This window comes from Centruroides sculpturatus, unplaced genomic scaffold (genome assembly GCF_000671375.1).
Source record: "Centruroides sculpturatus isolate CEXI.00-Female unplaced genomic scaffold, Cexi_2.0 scaffold127, whole genome shotgun sequence".
Taxonomy (NCBI): Eukaryota; Metazoa; Arthropoda; class Arachnida; order Scorpiones; family Buthidae; genus Centruroides; species Centruroides sculpturatus.
In genome coordinates this window covers 643,357-662,027 of record NW_019385000.1, presented here as the reverse complement: position 1 = coordinate 662,027, position 18,671 = coordinate 643,357, and the positions used below count along the sequence as shown (strand labels likewise).

Genomic DNA, 18,671 nt, shown 5'->3' with positions numbered 1-18,671 from the left:
CCTACGAGAAAAATCCCGGGAAATTTTATTTTCCCGGGAAATCTCGCGTTTCAATAATAATTTATCATGTCAGGTTTTCTTTCTATTATTTATTATACGAAAAGTTGCATCTTGAAGACTCACCTAAGAGAGAAATTTTGAGGTTTCATGTTGCATATTATTACCTATGTTTTACAAGTTTCTACTTGTTAGTTCATGTAATATCTATGTATTGTGTTTGCGCACCATTGAACAGCGGAGCACTCGCTGAAAGTAAAAATCACTCATCGCATTTTAGTTTATTTTTTATTTTATCTTTAGAAATAAAATGGTATTTTTTTTTCGTAATCATTAAAACTCCCAATGAAACGCTTTATTTTACTTTCATCTTATAATGTAGGAGAACATAAATTAATTGAGCCTAACGTGTCCGTATGGGTGAGATTGGCCCTACACCTTTAGTTACTTACTAGAAAATAAATTAAATTATTCAAATATATGATATTTTTGTATGATCTTTTTTATTCATATAAAATTCTATTTTACTATCTCATCCCGGAATTTCCCGGGATCCCGGGAAAAGAAATTATTTTTCCCGTAATCCCGCTGGAGGCAAATTTCCCGGGAAATGAGAAACCCTAATACTGATGTTAAAGTTATAATAACTGTTAAATTCTTTTAATTAAATTAGAAAAGTTTTATATTCTATCTGCTTAAGTTTTGAATTACATATGATGTTTATATATTTGAACACGATTGAATGCAATGAAACTTTTCAGGAACCATCCTCTCATCCTGGAAATGATCAATGGCTACGTTTTGTAGTCTAAACTTCCTCCCCCTCCCCTCGTCTGCAACAAGCTCTTTTATCTAATTCAACAGTGTGAAACAAAACATCGCGTCGAATATAGACGGAGTGCAACCGCATGAGAAACAAAAACAATACAACTTATGAATGTTAATTAATAGTTATTATAAGAATTAAATTAAGTGTAGGCGTATAATTGCTAATTGTAAGGTTTACTGTTAATATAAATTTGATAAAACGGCAAATATATATTTGAATTCGAAAATATAAAATTAAGCCAAATATATTTTTCATAAATGCATTTTATTTTCTTCAAATGTGAAGTTTATGAAAAATGGAAGAATGATTCATGAAAAAATATTATTAGTTACAGATAATGCCAGCAAAGATACTATAAACTCAATTATTAAGTGGCGTTAGTTGTTCATATCTGAAAATAAATACAAAAAATAGTTATAAAAAATGTAAATATATGCTAGATCTAATACACAGAATTCTATACAATTTTGAATTTAAACATTTAAACCTCATCGTACATTATCAATAGGGCATTATTATCCAATGAAATGTTTTAAACATAGAATAAATTTATTAAATTTTTACATATACACAACAGAATATCTCCTAAGTCTGAAACCACAGGATTTATATTGACCATTTTTTATTCTTTTACAAGAAAGGCTGAGTGAGGAATAAATTCAATTTTTATACTAGGACCTGAAGTCAGTATGATGTTGCTAAAGAGTTTAATAGGCTGCATCCAGATTTCTCACCAATCATATGCAGCAATCTGGATGTAACCTGTTAAATTCTTCGCGAGATTTCTCAATGACTGTGGGTCCCAGCGTATCAAAATAACTCAAATTCGTTCTTCTTTGTTCAGAGCCATGCTTTACCAGTAAAAGAATAAACAAACAAACATCAATATAAATTTTGCGGTTCCAGACTCATGAATAAACAGTATTGTCTGAAGGTATGTTACATTCAAAAACTTTGTATGTTATCACACAATAGTTGGTATAATTTAACCATTAATAATTTTTCTTGGTTATGTTTCAGCTATCACAGAATTAATTAATTTAGTTTTAACTTTAAACATCGTACCTATCGTAATTCATAAGATTTACTCACATATTTCGTAAAGAAACTTCAAGCGCAGAGGCCTATAAATAGAGAAGCCTGACAAGGTTGTAAGCAGCATACTTCTATAATGTCATCTGTTGTATCTAAAAATGGAATATTGTGTTATTATTATAAATCAATTAAATGCATTCGTTAAACAATTGTAGAGGACTTACATTGCCTTATACGTAAAGGGTGCACGTTTCTTTTCATGACAGAGCACATGGCCGTGATTATTTCTTTTAATTCTTGTCCGGTACAAATTTTTACATATGTGGTAGGTAAAATTTCCTGCCCATGGCACAACAGTATTACTGTCACCAGTAAGAAAAGTGTCTTCATTCTGAAATAAGGAAAGTAAATGAAGTGTTTGACAAATAATTTCTTCACTCTGCCAAAGAAAAATGTAAAAACTCCATATTTGAAGCGAAAAAAAAGTTTCAAAAAATAGAAAACAGGAAATAGAAAAGAGAAGGAAAATGCTTGAAGATTAACATAAATCACTGTCATTTAGAAATGTAAATTTATCGAAATATTTCAAATTGTCTTTCATAAAAAGAATAGATATAGTTATCATATTGTGAAATCCCAAAATGAGACGACCGGATGGCTGAGCCGGATGGTTAAATCATTTTCAACTTGGTTGCCGCGAAATATACTGACGAGCACATTTAACGCTATTTACATGTATTATTAGAATTATTGTATATTCATATGTAATTAAAATGATAAATTATTTAATATCTTTATAATAATTTTATTGAAAATACTGTATACAATTTAAACGAATTGTACTGTGCATGTACAGTACTTATAATACATGTTAAAGAATACAAAAAGCAGCGGGTGCTTCAAGAAAAAATTACCAAGTTCCTCAACTTGGTAATTGTTTATTGATAATTAGTAATTATACAAATGTTAGAAAAAGGTTGAAAAGCACCAGATTAAGGTCCAACCTACCACTCTGAGAGACCCGGAAGCGATTGAAAAACCCCAGGAATTTTTCAGGGGTGGCCATTCCGGATATGTCGAGTTCCATCTCTTACCATCCGGCTCCTCTATTGTGGCTTGACCAAACCAACGATGTGCTCGAGTAAAAGTCTCCACAGAGCAGAAAGAGTCAAGAAAACAAAAACCCCCAAAATGAGGACACAGCTAGCTCGATACCCAAAGTATAACAAAGCTCGATAGCAGAGAATGTAAAAAATAATATAGCAGAAATCAAAGATCATTCAGACTCTTTACTTACTGTTAAGTCCACGTATATTTTTGTCACTAGATTTAATTTTATTTTAGCAATTCACTATTGTGCATCAAGAAAGTAATTGCTTCGATGAATCTGGATGGATAAACTGTAGATTATCACGAACAGTAAATACACGACAAAAGCTAATGTTGCACGCTATTCACAAGTGACCGAAAGCAAAGATGGCTGCTAATGAAGACCGGAATCAAAACCGGAAACGTGAAACGAAAAACGACGCTAAAAATGTAATATCGGAAATAGAAATGGTACTCAATTGCCGATGTAATTGGTCCGGTAGCCAACTGAAGTTAAATTTAATGCCACGCTGTTACCGATAGAGAAAAATCTTCCAGGTTTTATGAGGTATCGCAAGAAAAAAACGTCAAATTACTGGAAAACAGACAGGGAATTTACAAAAATGCGTGCCGGCAGTAATTTTTACCCTAAAAATGAGATGTATCCGCATAAATGAGGACTTAATCCTAACTATAGATATTCAAAAACAAATATATTCATCCAAATATTTTGCATTACTTTCTCCATTGTTTAACCAATCAAAATTTCACGTATAATGCGCGATTCCAAAAGTTAAAAAAAAAAGAAAAGATACTTATGAATTTTACAATGATGACTTTATGAATAAATATAAATAAATTTTTTCTTTATCCAAAATCGAATTTAAACTTGTTAAAGAGACATTATCATAATGGCTTTTTGCTATTAGTGAAGCTTTTCCGTCCATTAAATACGGGTTCGCCTCGTTTAAGTCTTCGTTAATCATCGCATTTGTTGCTTCATTAAATATCGAAAGTCAGCATTTGATGTAAGAAACTTGTAAAAATTCCATATTTAAAATACAAAAGTAAAATTGTCATATTTTAATTAACATACGGTTCATTAAAAAGCTGTTTTCGACAGGTTTTATCAATAAAAAATAATGTCATTTACAGAAAAATAAATAATTATGATCTTATTTCAGTACAAGACTATAATATGATATTGTAATTATTGTAAAAGGAAACGGAAGTACAAACAAAGATCTTACCTCTTGTTGCAACAGAAATATCAATTAAGGCGAATATTGTGTCAAGCTTTAAATACGAAACAAGAAGGTTTCTATTGGTTAATAACTACGATTAATGCCATTGGTTAAAAGTAAAGATGGAGGCGAAGTTAGCGACCGTTTAATGAATGTACTTACTTATGACTAATGATTGGACGCGATATGAGGGTGGCCGAATCGTTATCACCCACTTTCAAATGTTTTCATAATTAAAAGTACAGATGATGGAGTATACACGCGTAGATAAAGGATTGTCGAAGTCAAACAATAAGAATCATGTAACGTAGCCTATAAACTTATATCTTATAATAAAGTTTTAATCATCCTTTAAATAGAAATTTAACTCTAAAATCATAAACATTAATTTTACAGAAATCCTGGCCTCAAAAAGTCATGTGCTGTCACTATACCGATTAGAAATTGCGAATCTAAATGTTATTATTTTATTGTTATAATGTTGTACGACTTATCTAGTAGATTTTTCTGATCCATTTTTTCATATGCTAAAATAATTATCTTCAATAAAATGTTTGAAAATATAATCATATTTTAATAATTAAATTAGCAAACATGTAAATTAAAAATCTTCCATTTATCTAATTTAGATAAAATATAAATTGCAATTTAATTTCATAAAATATCACTAAATCTTTTTAAGTAAATAATCGGAAGTGGCACAAAACCAGCATTTTGTGCCATTCTCAATTACGTAACATATTCTATTATTTATGTCATATTACCAGCCTCAAAAACAATTAAACCTTTACTAAATATTTTCTTTTTTATAAGAAATAAAAAAAAATAGCTGTAAAGATTTTATAACTTTTATTTCATTAACATGATTTTGGGTTTACAATTTAAAACTATATAATATTTATAAAAAAAAAAATTCTATCGGGCTGCAACCATATCTTAACGAGCAGTTCAATAGATTAAAAACTACAAAAAATGCAATCATAGAATGCTAAATAGGCATCATTTTTATGACGAAAAACGTTTTATTTCAGATAGATTACCCTTGGGAAATTTATTATTTAAATAATAATAATGTAGAATATTTAATGATAAACATGCTTATATATGAGCTACTAATGATGAACATATTTAATTATTCGATTGTAAAAAAAATAATACTTACCTCAATATATAAACTTACAATAAATTTCATATTTTAAATTGCATTCTTATAAAACACTCATTTAAATTCAGGAATTCTTAATAAATATTACTAATTGTTACATTATTGGTAATTATTTGATTAGAAAGGAGAAATAAATGTAAAATGAGAAATTTCAAAGAGGAAAGCAAATAGTCGAACAATTATTTCGAAAAAATTTTTTGAATTATTATTTTTACATGCATTGCAAATATTATTGACTGATTATAATAGAAAATAGCTCAGTTTTTTAAACCAAGAATCTTTACTTGATTTTAAAAATCTGAAAAACTGAAACCACAAATGTTTTCTTGGTTTTAGTTTGTTTTATTTTAATTAATAAATACAAAAAATTACTAAACGTAGCGTTTAAGAGAGTTATTCAATGAATAACTTTCTTAAACGCTACGTTTAATAATTTTTTGTATTCAATGAATAACTCTTTTACAATTGCAGAAAGAAATCTGAGAAATGTACAAAACGTTATTTGTAATATGTTTTAATATTAATAAATTTGTAGTAAGTTTGAATAAAAATTTCTTTCTTAATTNTACATACATATCAATATATATATATATAATTTGCATCATTCTCTGTTTTAAAAATTTCTATTTATCCTACTTTTTCGATTAAGCTTAATTACATTTTCTATTTGGCCATTAAAATTATAAACTCATAACTAAAAAATGGCTTCTCTTAAAAAAAAACGCTAAAAATGAGTTTATTTTGCGATTACACAATATTTAGATAGAGCAAAAGCTTGTAACTGCGTTATAAGCTATTAAATATTTAAAATTAAATAAAAAAAATATGATTAAAAATTGTAAAAATATTTAATTTTTAAAGTTTTGTAAATATTCGATTTAACAATTGTAATTAATATTTTACTCATTGCTTACTTATATAATAATTCATTAAACTTAAAGTACACAAAGTGTTATGGGGATAAAATTAGAAGGATCCAGATTTTATGGTAACTTAAGAGAATAACTCTGAAAAATTTGGTCCAGAGGGGTGAAAGGATTTAGAAATGTATGGAAAACAGACAGACATTCTATTTTATATACAGATTTATAAATGTAATAAATACGATATAAATTAATAAAAAAGATATATTGGACTGGATGGTTGATGCAATTAACGCGTTAGTCTACCTTCTGGGAAACTCGATATCGAATTTGGGTGGTAGAAAACCTTAAGAATTTTTCATGAGCGATCCAACATATCCATGACAGATACGTTGAATCCTTAGCCATTCGGTCCCTCCATTGTGGGCCTGGCCGAATCTACGATGAGTATAGAAAAAGACCCTCTTAGTGTCCACAGAGTGAAAAGAACCAGAAATGGAAAAAATTGAATATAAAATACACTGAATTTACAGTTGATCGTTTATAAAAATGTATTCTTCTATGTACGAATTCAAAAGGAAAATTTTTATTAATATGTGAGAAATAATTCATTTTATTTTTATAAAATGAAATCAGTTAATAAATTACTTTTATTATCGAAAATCTGTATATTCAAATTTTTAATATTAAATTTATACTTTTTTATTTTTTCATTCGTTCTATTTGCATTCAATTTTTCAATTTAGAAATTTTATAAAATTAAATTATTGTTTATTCTTATAACAAAGAAAGATGCAAACTATATGTATAGGCCTACATATGTATTATTCGACTTTATATCTTATATAGAAGTAAGCAATACATACATATCAATATATATATATATAATTTGCATCATTCTCTGTTTTAAAAATTTCTATTTATCCTACTTTTTCGATTAAGCTTAATTACATTTTCTATTTGGCCATTAAAATTATAAACTCATAACTAAAAAATGGCTTCTCTTAAAAAAAAACGCTAAAAATGAGTTTATTTTGCGATTACACAATATTTAGATAGAGCAAAAGCTTGTAACTGCGTTATAAGCTATTAAATATTTAAAATTAAATAAAATTAAATGAAAACAGATGACTCATATCATTGTTTTGGTATCACTTTCTTCAATTGACTTTAAAATCTCAAAGTTTTTGGATTTATAGAATTTTTGATTTTATGTTTATTAATTATTATGAACATAACATACGTTATAATTTGATTATTTTAATTAATTTAATATTTAAAGTTGACTTTTCCTGATAACGGAAGAAAGCCAAATTTTATTATATTTTGATCCGAATTTTTATACAGTATTTTATTCTAACATACGCTCTACAACTACATTTAAAATTAGAATATAAGAGAATTATGAAATAAAATATTAATTTTCTATATTTTTTATGCGTTACAGCTAACAAAAAATACTATATAAAATAATTTTGAAGAACATTGAAATAAACATTTCACTTGTCTTATCCTGTTATCGGCGGATGTTTTCTCTCCTAATTCGTAATTGGATCAAAACAATGAAAGAAATTGATAACGATAACTTTAAATATTAACAATCCTTATAAATATTTATTGTGTTTTTTTTTATCTATGCGGGTTATAATGTTTGGTTACTCCAATATTAGTAGTCTGTTATGTATTAATTATGATTGATGTTTTACATTTTATATCTAATTTTGCATGAGATTTCTACAGATAAACTATTGCTGCGAGGAAAACTATATTCATCCAAATTAATTACTTTTTAATGTTTATAATCATTTTTATAATCTTATTCTAAATATACAATCCTATACATGCTTATTATTTTAAAAGTATTTTCTATTTTTGTTCAATGTCTGTATAGATTTACTTTAGTCATTTGTCTAATTTTTTATTATTATAATTAAAAGCTTAAATTAAAATATTAATCTTACCTCTGAATTTTCGGTTTAAACTCTGAGTTGACAATTGTGTTTCTTTTTTTAAAAATAATTCTAGATATTTTGAAATTTATAGAAACATTTCAAGTATCTTTTAACTGCCTCATTATTTAATTTGAATAAAACTTTCTTGCATAATCACCCGACAAGTCAATATAAAACTGAAAGTACTAAGATAAATTCTTTCTTATTGTTTGAATAATTTTTTTATTTTAAATTTTAGAATCAACGAGAGCATCGTAAAATTTCTTTAATTATGTTTCGATAGATTTATAAAATTTGTAATAATTTTTGGTAAATAAATCTTCTTTATTCTAATCTCATTTGATCCGATTTACGGAGTCGTGTTCGCTTTCATTTTCAATTTTGACTGTTTCTACCCTAAGAGCATTAAGAGGGCCTTTATACTTATAACCATTATCGTTTCGGCTAGGCCAATGATGGTGGTGGTGGCTGGTTGGTGACGAATGAGGCCTGATATATTCGGCACAACCACCCTAAGTTCTTGATCCAGACTTGAAGCAGAATTCCTCAGAGAAACAGATTGACTCTTATTCTGGCCGTATGAGGTTTATTCGTGGATTAGCCTTGGAATACTTTCATTGTTTTAATATACAATATATATCCCAAGATATTGTATTTCTCATTTATAATAATTTTTTATCGATTCAATTTTGGTTTTGTTCATTTGGAATACGTTATATAATTAGTAGTTCTGAGTTTTTTGTAATACAAATATAAATTTAAAAAAATTGTAACAGATAAAAGAGCAGAAATGAAGCAAAATATATATCGTCATTTAAATTATAAGTTTATTAATTTTTATTGGGCGGATGGCTGTGCGATTCATTATGAAAAATTCAGGTTTGAATTTGATTCAGATCTTTCTAATTTTCAGCCCATCAGTGGCCAAGTAGATAAAACCACTGAACACTGGTTGATCGTGAGTTTGCTCCTCATCAACGTGCTAGCCCCGTGAAGTTTTCCGGATTTTCTTCGTGTATCTAACACCTAAATAAGAGCCAGTTTCCTGTAAAGTCCTCTTGGAAGCATCTCTCTTGGCAGATCGTCCATGCGTTGTTGCCTTCTTTTATCAAATCCAAATCCAATTCTAATTTCCTTGAATAGTTCGAATAGAGAGTCTCCATCCAATATCAGTGCATGTTCTGATAATGGAGTGATTTATCTCTAACCATTTGGGAAACTTTAGAATGGCTATATTATCCATTAATATATTCGCTAGTGACCCAATATGCGTAATTGCTATTTTTGGCTTTTACCGTCCTGTAGGTACTAAGAGGACCTTTTTCTATACTCAATGGGAAGGGCTTAGGCTTCTGTAACCACCGTGGGTCCATCCCTGCTTTGGGCTTATATAATAGGCTATATAATGTAAGCTATGTTATGTGTTAGAGCAGAAACTTTCGTGATAATATTGAAATTTGCCTACCAGTGGCCGAATGGATAAAATCATTGAAGGTAGTTGGTTGCGGATTCGTGCCTGACTAACTAGTTGGCCACGTGAAACTTTCCGAGTTTTCTTTGCGTGTAGAGGCCAATTTTCCATAGAAAATCATCCCGGGGATATTTCCCGGGATGATTTCAACCCTTGGTTGAACGCAACCCTTAGCAGATCGCCTAATGGTTGCATTGCCTTAATTTATCACTGCAATCCAATAAGAAAACAAATTTTCTAGTTTATAATATGAAAACATATAGATTCATTTTTATTCCTGAATTTTTGTACATTTATATTAATGTTTTAATTGCGAATGTTTCGCGTATAAACTATGTCTTACTCCAGTCAAAAAATTGTTTATTGAAAATAAATCATTTCAATAATTCACTTTTTCAAAACGTAAACAAAATTCTTATTAATTTTCAATATTATGCATAATGACTGGATTCAAATAAGTATGACAAATGCAACTAATTATAAAGTCAAATTAAAATATATTTTATAATAGAATATTAAAATAGTTATGTTTTTAACGAAATGTATATTTATATTATTATAATAATTTTTAAAAGATTTTAATACATCAATTTTAAATAAGAGTTAAATTGGTTCACGTGACCAAAAAAATTCCAACTTTCATTTGGAAGAAAAATTAAAAATATAAGAAAATAATTAAAGTAATAAATTCTTACTTCTAAATTAAATATTTATAAATATCAACAGTAATTATAACTAAATAATTTAAGCAAAAAATTATATATATTTAAATAATTATAGGAAAAAATTCTAAGTTTGTTTTATTTTGTCGGAAAAAGAAATGTAAAAATATTCGTGAGAAGGATATATCTCACTCTATTAAATAAGTGACCATGATTATTGAAAGTTATTGACCGATTAATGAGTTTTCTTAATGAATAACAAAGTTACCACATGAGGGTTTCCTAATGTGACACTTAATGAAAAGTTTTTAAGTAAAAACTGATGGAAATAGTCTTCTAAAAAAGAACATCTAAATGTCTATATGAAAGAAAAAAATGACTTAAATCTATTAAACCGGGATTATATTATCGGATCTGAAAATTTGCGCAAATTAAATGTGTAAAAATAAATTGTACGTGCAAAAATCTCACTTATAAAGTTATTTTCTTTTACTTTATCATATTTATATTGATATGTGTATCTTTAAAATGCTATTTTCAAAATAATATAAATAGATAAACATCATTAAGTATGTATTTCATAATGGATGCATAAGAACAAGGATAGTTATTTCTCGTTCTTCTAAGTTAGTGTCTTTTAAGAATATATAGATTTATATGATTTGAATAATTAGAAAAATTATCATTTCAATTATTATTTTAAAAACATTCAATTAACTAACACTTAGGCTATTACATGAAACGAAGACGAAGATAAATCTTTCAATATGCAAAATCATATTGCTATATGACATGACTATATTGATAACAGGAAAAGTATGATGTACAGGGGAAAGCCACTTCTAATTTGAGGTGGAGAGAATGTATTTTAAATTAAGTAAATTAAAAACATGATTAAAAATTGCAGCCTGACATTGTGACGATGCCACAATAAAATAATTATCCGTTTTCTTATTATTTTACTCATATTTTAACATTTTACAACAAATTTATATCCTTATAAATAAATCCGTCCATTATAAAATAAAAAGTTTTTACGTTTTTACCAGTTAAAAATTCTTTAGAATCGAATTTTTAACTAGTTTTAAATTATCAGTTAAAATTAGTTAAAATATTAGTTAAAAATTGAATATGAAAGCAGGCATAAATTTATTAAAATATATTACGTCGCGTAACAGTTAATAATTTTATTCGCATCAACAAATAAAAAAACTATTTAATGGTAAAAATATGTATATTTTATTTTTATTTCTTCAAATATATTAAAGTTAAATTAATGTAATGTAACGTTTGTTCACTAAATACCTATTCATTTTTTTATTTAGTTTTTTGTATTTGGAAGCAAATAAATTAATAAAACAATATTTGACCCAATAAAAGCCTTCGAGATACTAAATTACATTGAATAGAGTCTTTGAAAATAAGCACAGAATTACTATGGAGATCTTATCATACAGAAACACTGTTGATTGGTTAAGAAATGAATGCGATTTAATATTCATATTACAAAGCTTAATCTGTATTTTAAGTAATCATATTTACTATTTAAAATAGATTAAAAGATAGGTTTATCTATAAAAAAAAATAATCAAACATAAAATTACAGTTAGGACGAAACGAAAACATAAGATAATTGAGATTATACGCCAGAATAAATGAACTTTTATGGTTTTTACATTAGTGAAAAAATTGCCAGCATCTCTAATGGTTCTTAATACAGTATTCATAATGTCTTTTTAATATTATCATTCACTATGCTAATTTATAACTATTCAATTATTTATTAATAAATTTTTTAAAATTATTATTATTGATATCAACAGTAATGGGCTATACCACTTAGATATACTATTGCAATATCAACAATCGAAGAATTGTTGAGATTGTTAATGTATAATTCATTAATATTTACCAATCAATTATTATGTCTTTGAAAATTCTCGTCCAGCTGCTAATTTTTATAATTTTTAAGTCTGTTCAGGGAAAATTCTTTGATTCAGATATCTTACTGGAAAGAAACAAAAATGAGAACCATTCGTTCTCTTTCAACGTGGAAGAAAAATGGGAAATTCAAAATATTCTTAATACTTATCGTGGAAATGTTTATCCTCCTGCTGCAAATATGCGATATTTAGTGAGTGCTGTTGAATTTCATAATCTACACATATATAAAATGTATGATGTAGTAATATATATATATATAGCTTTCAATAAATTTGATTTCAACAAATTTATTTTGCAGGAATGGAATAATACTTTAGAATCATTAGCACAGAAATGGTCACAAAAATGTTTATTTCGAAAAGGAATTGATCAAAGATTCGAAGATTTCAGACAACCATCTCAAAGTATGTTCATGGGACATGAAGATTATAAATTCGCTTTTCAATTGTGGCTTGAAGAAGAAAAATATTACAATTTTCATGCTAATGAATGCCAGTTTTACAACAGATGTCATAATTATACTTCAGTATGTGCAATAACTGGTTTTTAAATTAGATTTTTGTCTCAAATCATTGAGATTCATTATATTAATTTTTTTTCTTTTGAACAGATGGTATACTCTAAAAGTACTTCATTTGGATGCGGAAGATCGCATTGTTCTGGAAAGACATATATTGTTTGCTATTACCATCCACCGTGAGTTATAATTTCATTTCTTTCATATATTTTAAAGATCTCTCAATCAAATTTGTAGTTATAGGTATTCATTACTACTTATTATAGCAAGGTAAACAGTGACGAATCTTAAAAATAGTATTAAATTTTTAAAAATAAAATAATTATGTAAATAAAACAATCCATTACAAATTGAGAAATATACTCCATATTAAATTTTAAGAAAAGTTATTTCAAATATCTTTATTCGTCGTAATTATAGTTAAAACAAGAATATAAGAAATATTTTAATAAAAATGACTGACTATGATATTTAAAGACAATTTGTTTGAGACTCATAAATATCGGTATATAATAGCCTATACATACCAGTATTTATGAGTATAATCTGCATTTATGATCCGTAAGGATATATATTTATCCTTATTTAGTCAGGTACAATTAAATTACGAAGCTAATATACTTTATTTTTCGAAATTATTGCATACTTCACTCGTATTTGGTATTGCAAAAGATTATATGAATTCTTAGTATTTAGAATCATTATTATTTACTTTTTTAAAGATTATATTACAGTTTTTTTTTTTTAAATTTTAGTTATATAGAAGGGGAAGAATTGTACAAAGTGGGAAAATCTTGCTCTCTATGTGAATTGCATAGTACATCTTATAATGGATTGTGCTACATGAATATCTGTGGTAAGTTTCATAGCTTTTCTTTTCCTTTTTATTTATAAAAGTTTTTCAATGTTTTTATACATATAGTAACAGAAGCAATATGCAACAGTTATGGATTCAACTGCTGTAAGTACTACAGGCAACATATAAATTTTTTAAGTGTTTATAGATTGCTGAAAGATTATTATTTCCCATCTGCAGCTTGTTCTCTAAAGTGTCATAATTGCGGCCAGCTCAATGAGGAAAAATGCACTTGTATTTGTAAGAATGGGTGGGACATGTTGGATTGTTCAGGTAATTTGACTGAAAACAAGACTGTGACTGAATATAAGACATTTTTAATGCTGTTGCTTAATTTTTAGTGCCTTGTATGGATGAAAGTCCGAAATGCGGAAAACCTTCCGGGTTTCCAGATGAGTTATTTTGCTCTATGGATGAAGGTAGAGTGAAAAGTACTTATTGTCGTAGGATGTGTCAAGAATGCCGTTAGTAAACTTTGAATATGTATATTAATTATTTAAATTGTCTATTATTTCAAGATTTTGATGTAACTCACTTAAAATCACTTTTTACAGAGACAAACAGTAATCCAAGCTGCTGCGAAGGAAATATTTGTAATTTTGGCTTTGTGCTTGATATAAAATCATGTCGATGCGAATTACTCTGCCCGGGACCTAAATGCGGTATAGGCTATAATTATGGATGTGTTAGCATTTTTGTTATGAAAACATTGATTTTTTTTCTTCCAGATTCTTCAACAGACTGTAAGAAGAAGAGATGCTATTCGGAACTAGTACCTAGATTAATTGGCAATAAATGCGTTTGCGAAGATAACTGTTCAGACTGCGGTGATTATAAGATAAAATATTAATTTTACTGTAAATAATAACAAATTGCAAGAATTTTAAATTTATTCTGCTTTCAGCCACTGCGAAAACCTCTTCAAGCAAGCAGCTCTGTAGAACGGAATCAATTATTGCTTTTATTTTGTTGTCTTCTTTTATAGATTTTATTAAAAAATTAATAAACTAAATTTTTATTTAAATATTAATTTGAAATAAACAATGAATTATATTTTGAAGAAACTACAATCTACAACTATTCATTAAATTAACATATTCATATTATATCGAAATTCTGATTTAAAATTTAGCTTATAAACCAAACTAACTTAAGAAAAATTATTTTACTTTTTACATTTTTAATTACTCTATATTACAATTTAAAGTTATTTGCGGCAATGGAATTAAATTCTTCAATTTTAAGTTCGATTTGCATATTTTTATGCCAAGTAGAGAGCTATATAAATGCACGAGAAGTAGAGCCATTTACTACGACGAATCAACAAGTCAAAATGGAAGATACTCAAGAAAAGCATTTGGAATTCTTCGATAAGCTCCTGTCTTTTCCCGTAATCAATGAAACTTGGAGTTATGTCAAGGCAAAATACGAGGAAGTTCAAAACATCGAATATGTGGGTGCTGCAGTTAAAAGTGCCAAAGATGTGCTTCAAAGTGCTGCCGAGAAATCTAAACCATTACTGCATAAAGTTGATAGACAAAGTAAATATATCTAATGCTTCTACTAATTATACTTGCTACCAGTTAATTTTATTTCTAACCTTTTTTTTTAGTATCTGCTGTTGATGACTTTGCTGTTAAATCACTTGATAAATTGGAAGAGAAGTTTCCTGTCACAAAAAAGCAACCTAATGAGGTAAATTGATTTACTGTATTAAGTTTGTATGGGGAGTTTTTTAAATTCCTTTTTATATATATTCGTTTTATCTCTTAGATAAGAGAGAACATAGTCTCGTACTTAGCTGAAATAAAAGTACCATCCTACTTCCTTCCTTACGGAAAGACTGCTCTGAGTTTAGCTTTAGACTGCGTCTACATCATCTGGGACATAGCTAAGAGAATCATCACCAAGGAGATGATAATTAAAGCGATGGAATCTGTTGCCGACTTTATTGTCCCGCCTGTGCGAGGAGAAGGTAACTTTCTCCCTTTTTAACTTTCCCTCTTCCCCAACCCAAACCCACTGAGTTTTTTTCTTTTTTCCAGAGGAAAAAAGTGCAGAATACGAGACATTTTGGGATGCCGCATCTTCCTTACTCGCTAAGTTTCAAGCTCGCATAAAATTTTATGGTCAAAATATCCTGGAAGGAAAAGCTACAGAAGCGGTTGGTAAAATATTTTTCTCCCTTCTAATTCTGGCAACTAACTTACTTCTTTTCCTTCCTTTTTTAGGGAATAGATTGGAAGGACTTCCCTCTCCTGGTTCTTAGTGTGAAATTCCTGGCTTTGCATCGTGTTGTTTACTATGAAATGATAGCTGTAGTGCTCTCCCTCTTCAACAAGAGCTGAAATGTTAAATTCTGAATGTGTAATTATTGAAATAATAAAGTTGTAAAGAAAGTAATGCATTCTGTCTCAAATTGAATAAAACTATCCTCTCGTGCTAATTATAATTAAATCTTCGTTGTCGAAAATCGTGTACAAAAATTGTTCTGTGGTCAATTTTATATGAATGTCTGGAAATCCCAGAATTTGAACTTTATAGCCTTGAAAGTTTACTCGGTACAGAAATGACGGGTATACGGAAACAAGGCAAAGTGTTACTTTAAAAGCTCCATAACTTTTAATTTTTCCTTAGTAGTGTTGAACAGCACGCCAATTTCTTGGCTCTATAATAAAGCTTCTTAAATTCTCCCTATACGACACTCTACTGCGATCATACACTTTCTTAGACAGTGAAACAGACTTAAGAAATCGTAGAAAATAAATGCCTTTTTAACCTTTTCAAACTTGGCTGATTCAACTTAGTTGCATGTGTTTGCGAGATGAATTTTAAAGTTTGAACGACAGTGTAAAGTGTCTAGTTTAATCTAGAAAACATCTTGCAACTCGCTTGAAAATTTGGTTTTGCATCGAATAGTTGAAATTGCATACTTTCGTCATTTAACATTTCGTACCCTCTCAAATGGTTATGTCCACTTTGTGCAGGTGATTACGAGGTTTTCCTATTTGACTTGTATATTTTTTTTATTCCTAAAACTATTTTAAAATGTTTAAACTTCCTCAGAATACTGAACTCTTTGCTGGGGTTGATTAAACTTTTAAAACAATTCATATGCTATTGATATATGTACAGTGCACTCCCTCTCTCCTCATTGATTTTAGTAGTGTTGATGTATATTATATCAATGATTAGATTCATGTTATGAGATTTAATCTTTCGTAGTAAAAATTTTATTAGCATTTACAATTTTATAAAAGCCCTCTTCGAGGTATCGCCGACCTCTAACTTTGATGCTATTAAATTTTGGTGGTTAATGTCTTTTTATAAAGTCGCCATGCCAAATTTCATTTAATTTTTACTTCATCCTGAGATATTAAACGAAATGCATCGAGCGGTTTTTTTATTTAGGTTTTTTCCTTTATTGGGTTTGTCAAAACATTACGATTCCAACAACTCGGAAGGTCAAATGTAACACTATTTCAATGTACAGTACCAGCTGGGAACGTAACACATGTTACGTTAAAATGACAAGAAAAGTAAAATGAAAATTTGAAATAATACTTTCCCGTGTTATAACATGGGGAAAACAAATGTTTGTTCATATAGACTAATTGTTATTAGAACTTTACACCATTGAAACGATTAAATTTCCAGATTAAAAGTAACAAACGAGCAATTAAACGAAAAACTAAAAGATGCAAGAAGCCGAAGGAATTAGAAGTTGTTTGAGACAGATCTGGTGATGAATTGTGTTGTGGGTTCCAAATCATTGGTGAGAAAAATGGATCAGTAGCGTAGCGTGGGTGTCAGCCGCCCCCTTATTTAGATATCTCAATTTAAAAGACTAAAATTCAGTTTCGTCACAGAATAAGTAATAAAAAATTCCGTGCTCATTTTAATCGGTCCGAATCGTAGGTGCGACAAAAATATGAAATGAAATGGTTCACATTTTTACAAGATATTATTATTTATTGTAAAATTTTGCTGCCGCCCCTGCCGCCCCCACTACGCTACGCCACTGAAATGGATATGCTTAAAATAGTCGCAGAAAGTGTATACAGAAGGAAATATAGCTTGCATAATTTATGCCAAAACTGTGACTCTGATGGGTAACTTGTTACAATCATCTATCAAGGGATATAATCGCGCTGTCCCAAAGATGTTATGTTCTGCATTATTCTGTTTACTTTGTTTTTCTTCAACTTTATAATTTTTGGTGATATAAAAATAATTATCCCGAATGCATGTGCAATAACGAAATGTAGTGAATAAAATTTTGTCATTGTTAACCTCTGGATGTTTGAATTGTTGGATGAAATATTCAACCCTGATATCAGAGAACAACAATAGAAATACAGCATACTTGAGTTACAAAACCAAAAAAACAAAAATTATGATAAACTTGAATGCGTGTAACTTTATTTCATAACTTCATTAATTGAAATATAAATAGTATTCCCAAAAAAATTCTGAAAGCAAAATTGTAACAATCAGCTTTCCTTACATCTTGCAATGTTGCTGGGGGAGACGCGATGGTCAAGGGGTCGAGAGGATCAAATGTAGGGACGATTGGTATCAACTCTACGGTTACAACAAACCGTTTATTTGACACAAAAGAAGCTTATAAGAATTCCGCGATCTTGGAAGTTCAACGTCGATGACGGTCTCTGAGTCTTCCTGTTCTTTTCAAGAGAGTTCTGAATAAAGGTCGGTCCCTAGTGAGAGTTCCTTCGACGGCTTCGGGATGGTATGGTCGACTTTCGGTGATGGGAGAATGTCGATCCGAGGAAAAGAAACGGAGACGAAGATTGGCACGAGAAACATACATAACAATTGATTCGACACTTGGAATTTTTAGAAGTCCTCGCGTCCTTGAAATTCTGAGTTTTTATTATCATTGGATAATATGCATTCCGAATGGTCATTTTTTCCTTGTTATCTTTTTGTAACAAGTAAGTGGTTGGTCAATCGTTGCTAACAAGAAGACGGCCAGATGTTCGCCTCTCCGATTCGAACGAAACTTGGCGAGCACATAGTCCTAAAC

The 18,671-nt window shown here is 28.7% G+C and overlaps 2 protein-coding genes and 1 long non-coding RNA gene across 4 annotated transcripts; 2 read left to right on the top strand and 1 right to left on the bottom strand.

The window, feature by feature from the left end:
* Window positions 1–1,088: 1,088 nt before the first annotated feature.
* Window positions 1,089–8,220, bottom strand: LOC111633225. 2 transcript variants are annotated; one of them, XR_002758025.1, is made up of 4 exons: window positions 8,184–8,220; window positions 2,086–2,252; window positions 1,919–2,013; window positions 1,089–1,217 (listed from the first exon to the last, which is right to left on the bottom strand). It is a non-coding gene; the product is annotated as an uncharacterized LOC111633225 (long non-coding RNA). The 2 variants fall into 2 exon arrangements; XR_002758023.1 differs by lacking the exon at window positions 8,184–8,220 and adding an exon at window positions 3,159–3,529.
* Window positions 8,221–12,224: 4,004 nt separating this feature from the next.
* LOC111633224 (C-type lectin domain family 18 member B-like) lies at window positions 12,225–14,626 on the top strand (the record flags this gene model as incomplete). Its single annotated transcript, XM_023377761.1, has 10 exons — window positions 12,225–12,441; window positions 12,550–12,777; window positions 12,862–12,947; window positions 13,524–13,624; window positions 13,691–13,729; window positions 13,805–13,897; window positions 13,966–14,088; window positions 14,179–14,286; window positions 14,353–14,451; window positions 14,529–14,626. Coding segments are annotated over exons 1-10 (1,185 nt in total), but the record flags the coding sequence as incomplete, so codon positions are not given.
* A 297-nt stretch (window positions 14,627–14,923) lies between these two features.
* LOC111633220 lies at window positions 14,924–16,064 on the top strand. The gene is made up of 5 exons (XM_023377756.1): window positions 14,924–15,165; window positions 15,237–15,319; window positions 15,398–15,599; window positions 15,670–15,788; window positions 15,856–16,064. The coding sequence occupies exons 1-5, from the start codon at window positions 14,958–14,960 to the stop codon at window positions 15,970–15,972; spliced, it is 729 nt and encodes a 242-aa protein (XP_023233524.1). The 5' UTR covers window positions 14,924–14,957; the 3' UTR covers window positions 15,973–16,064.
* The last annotated feature ends 2,607 nt before the right edge of the window (window positions 16,065–18,671 follow it).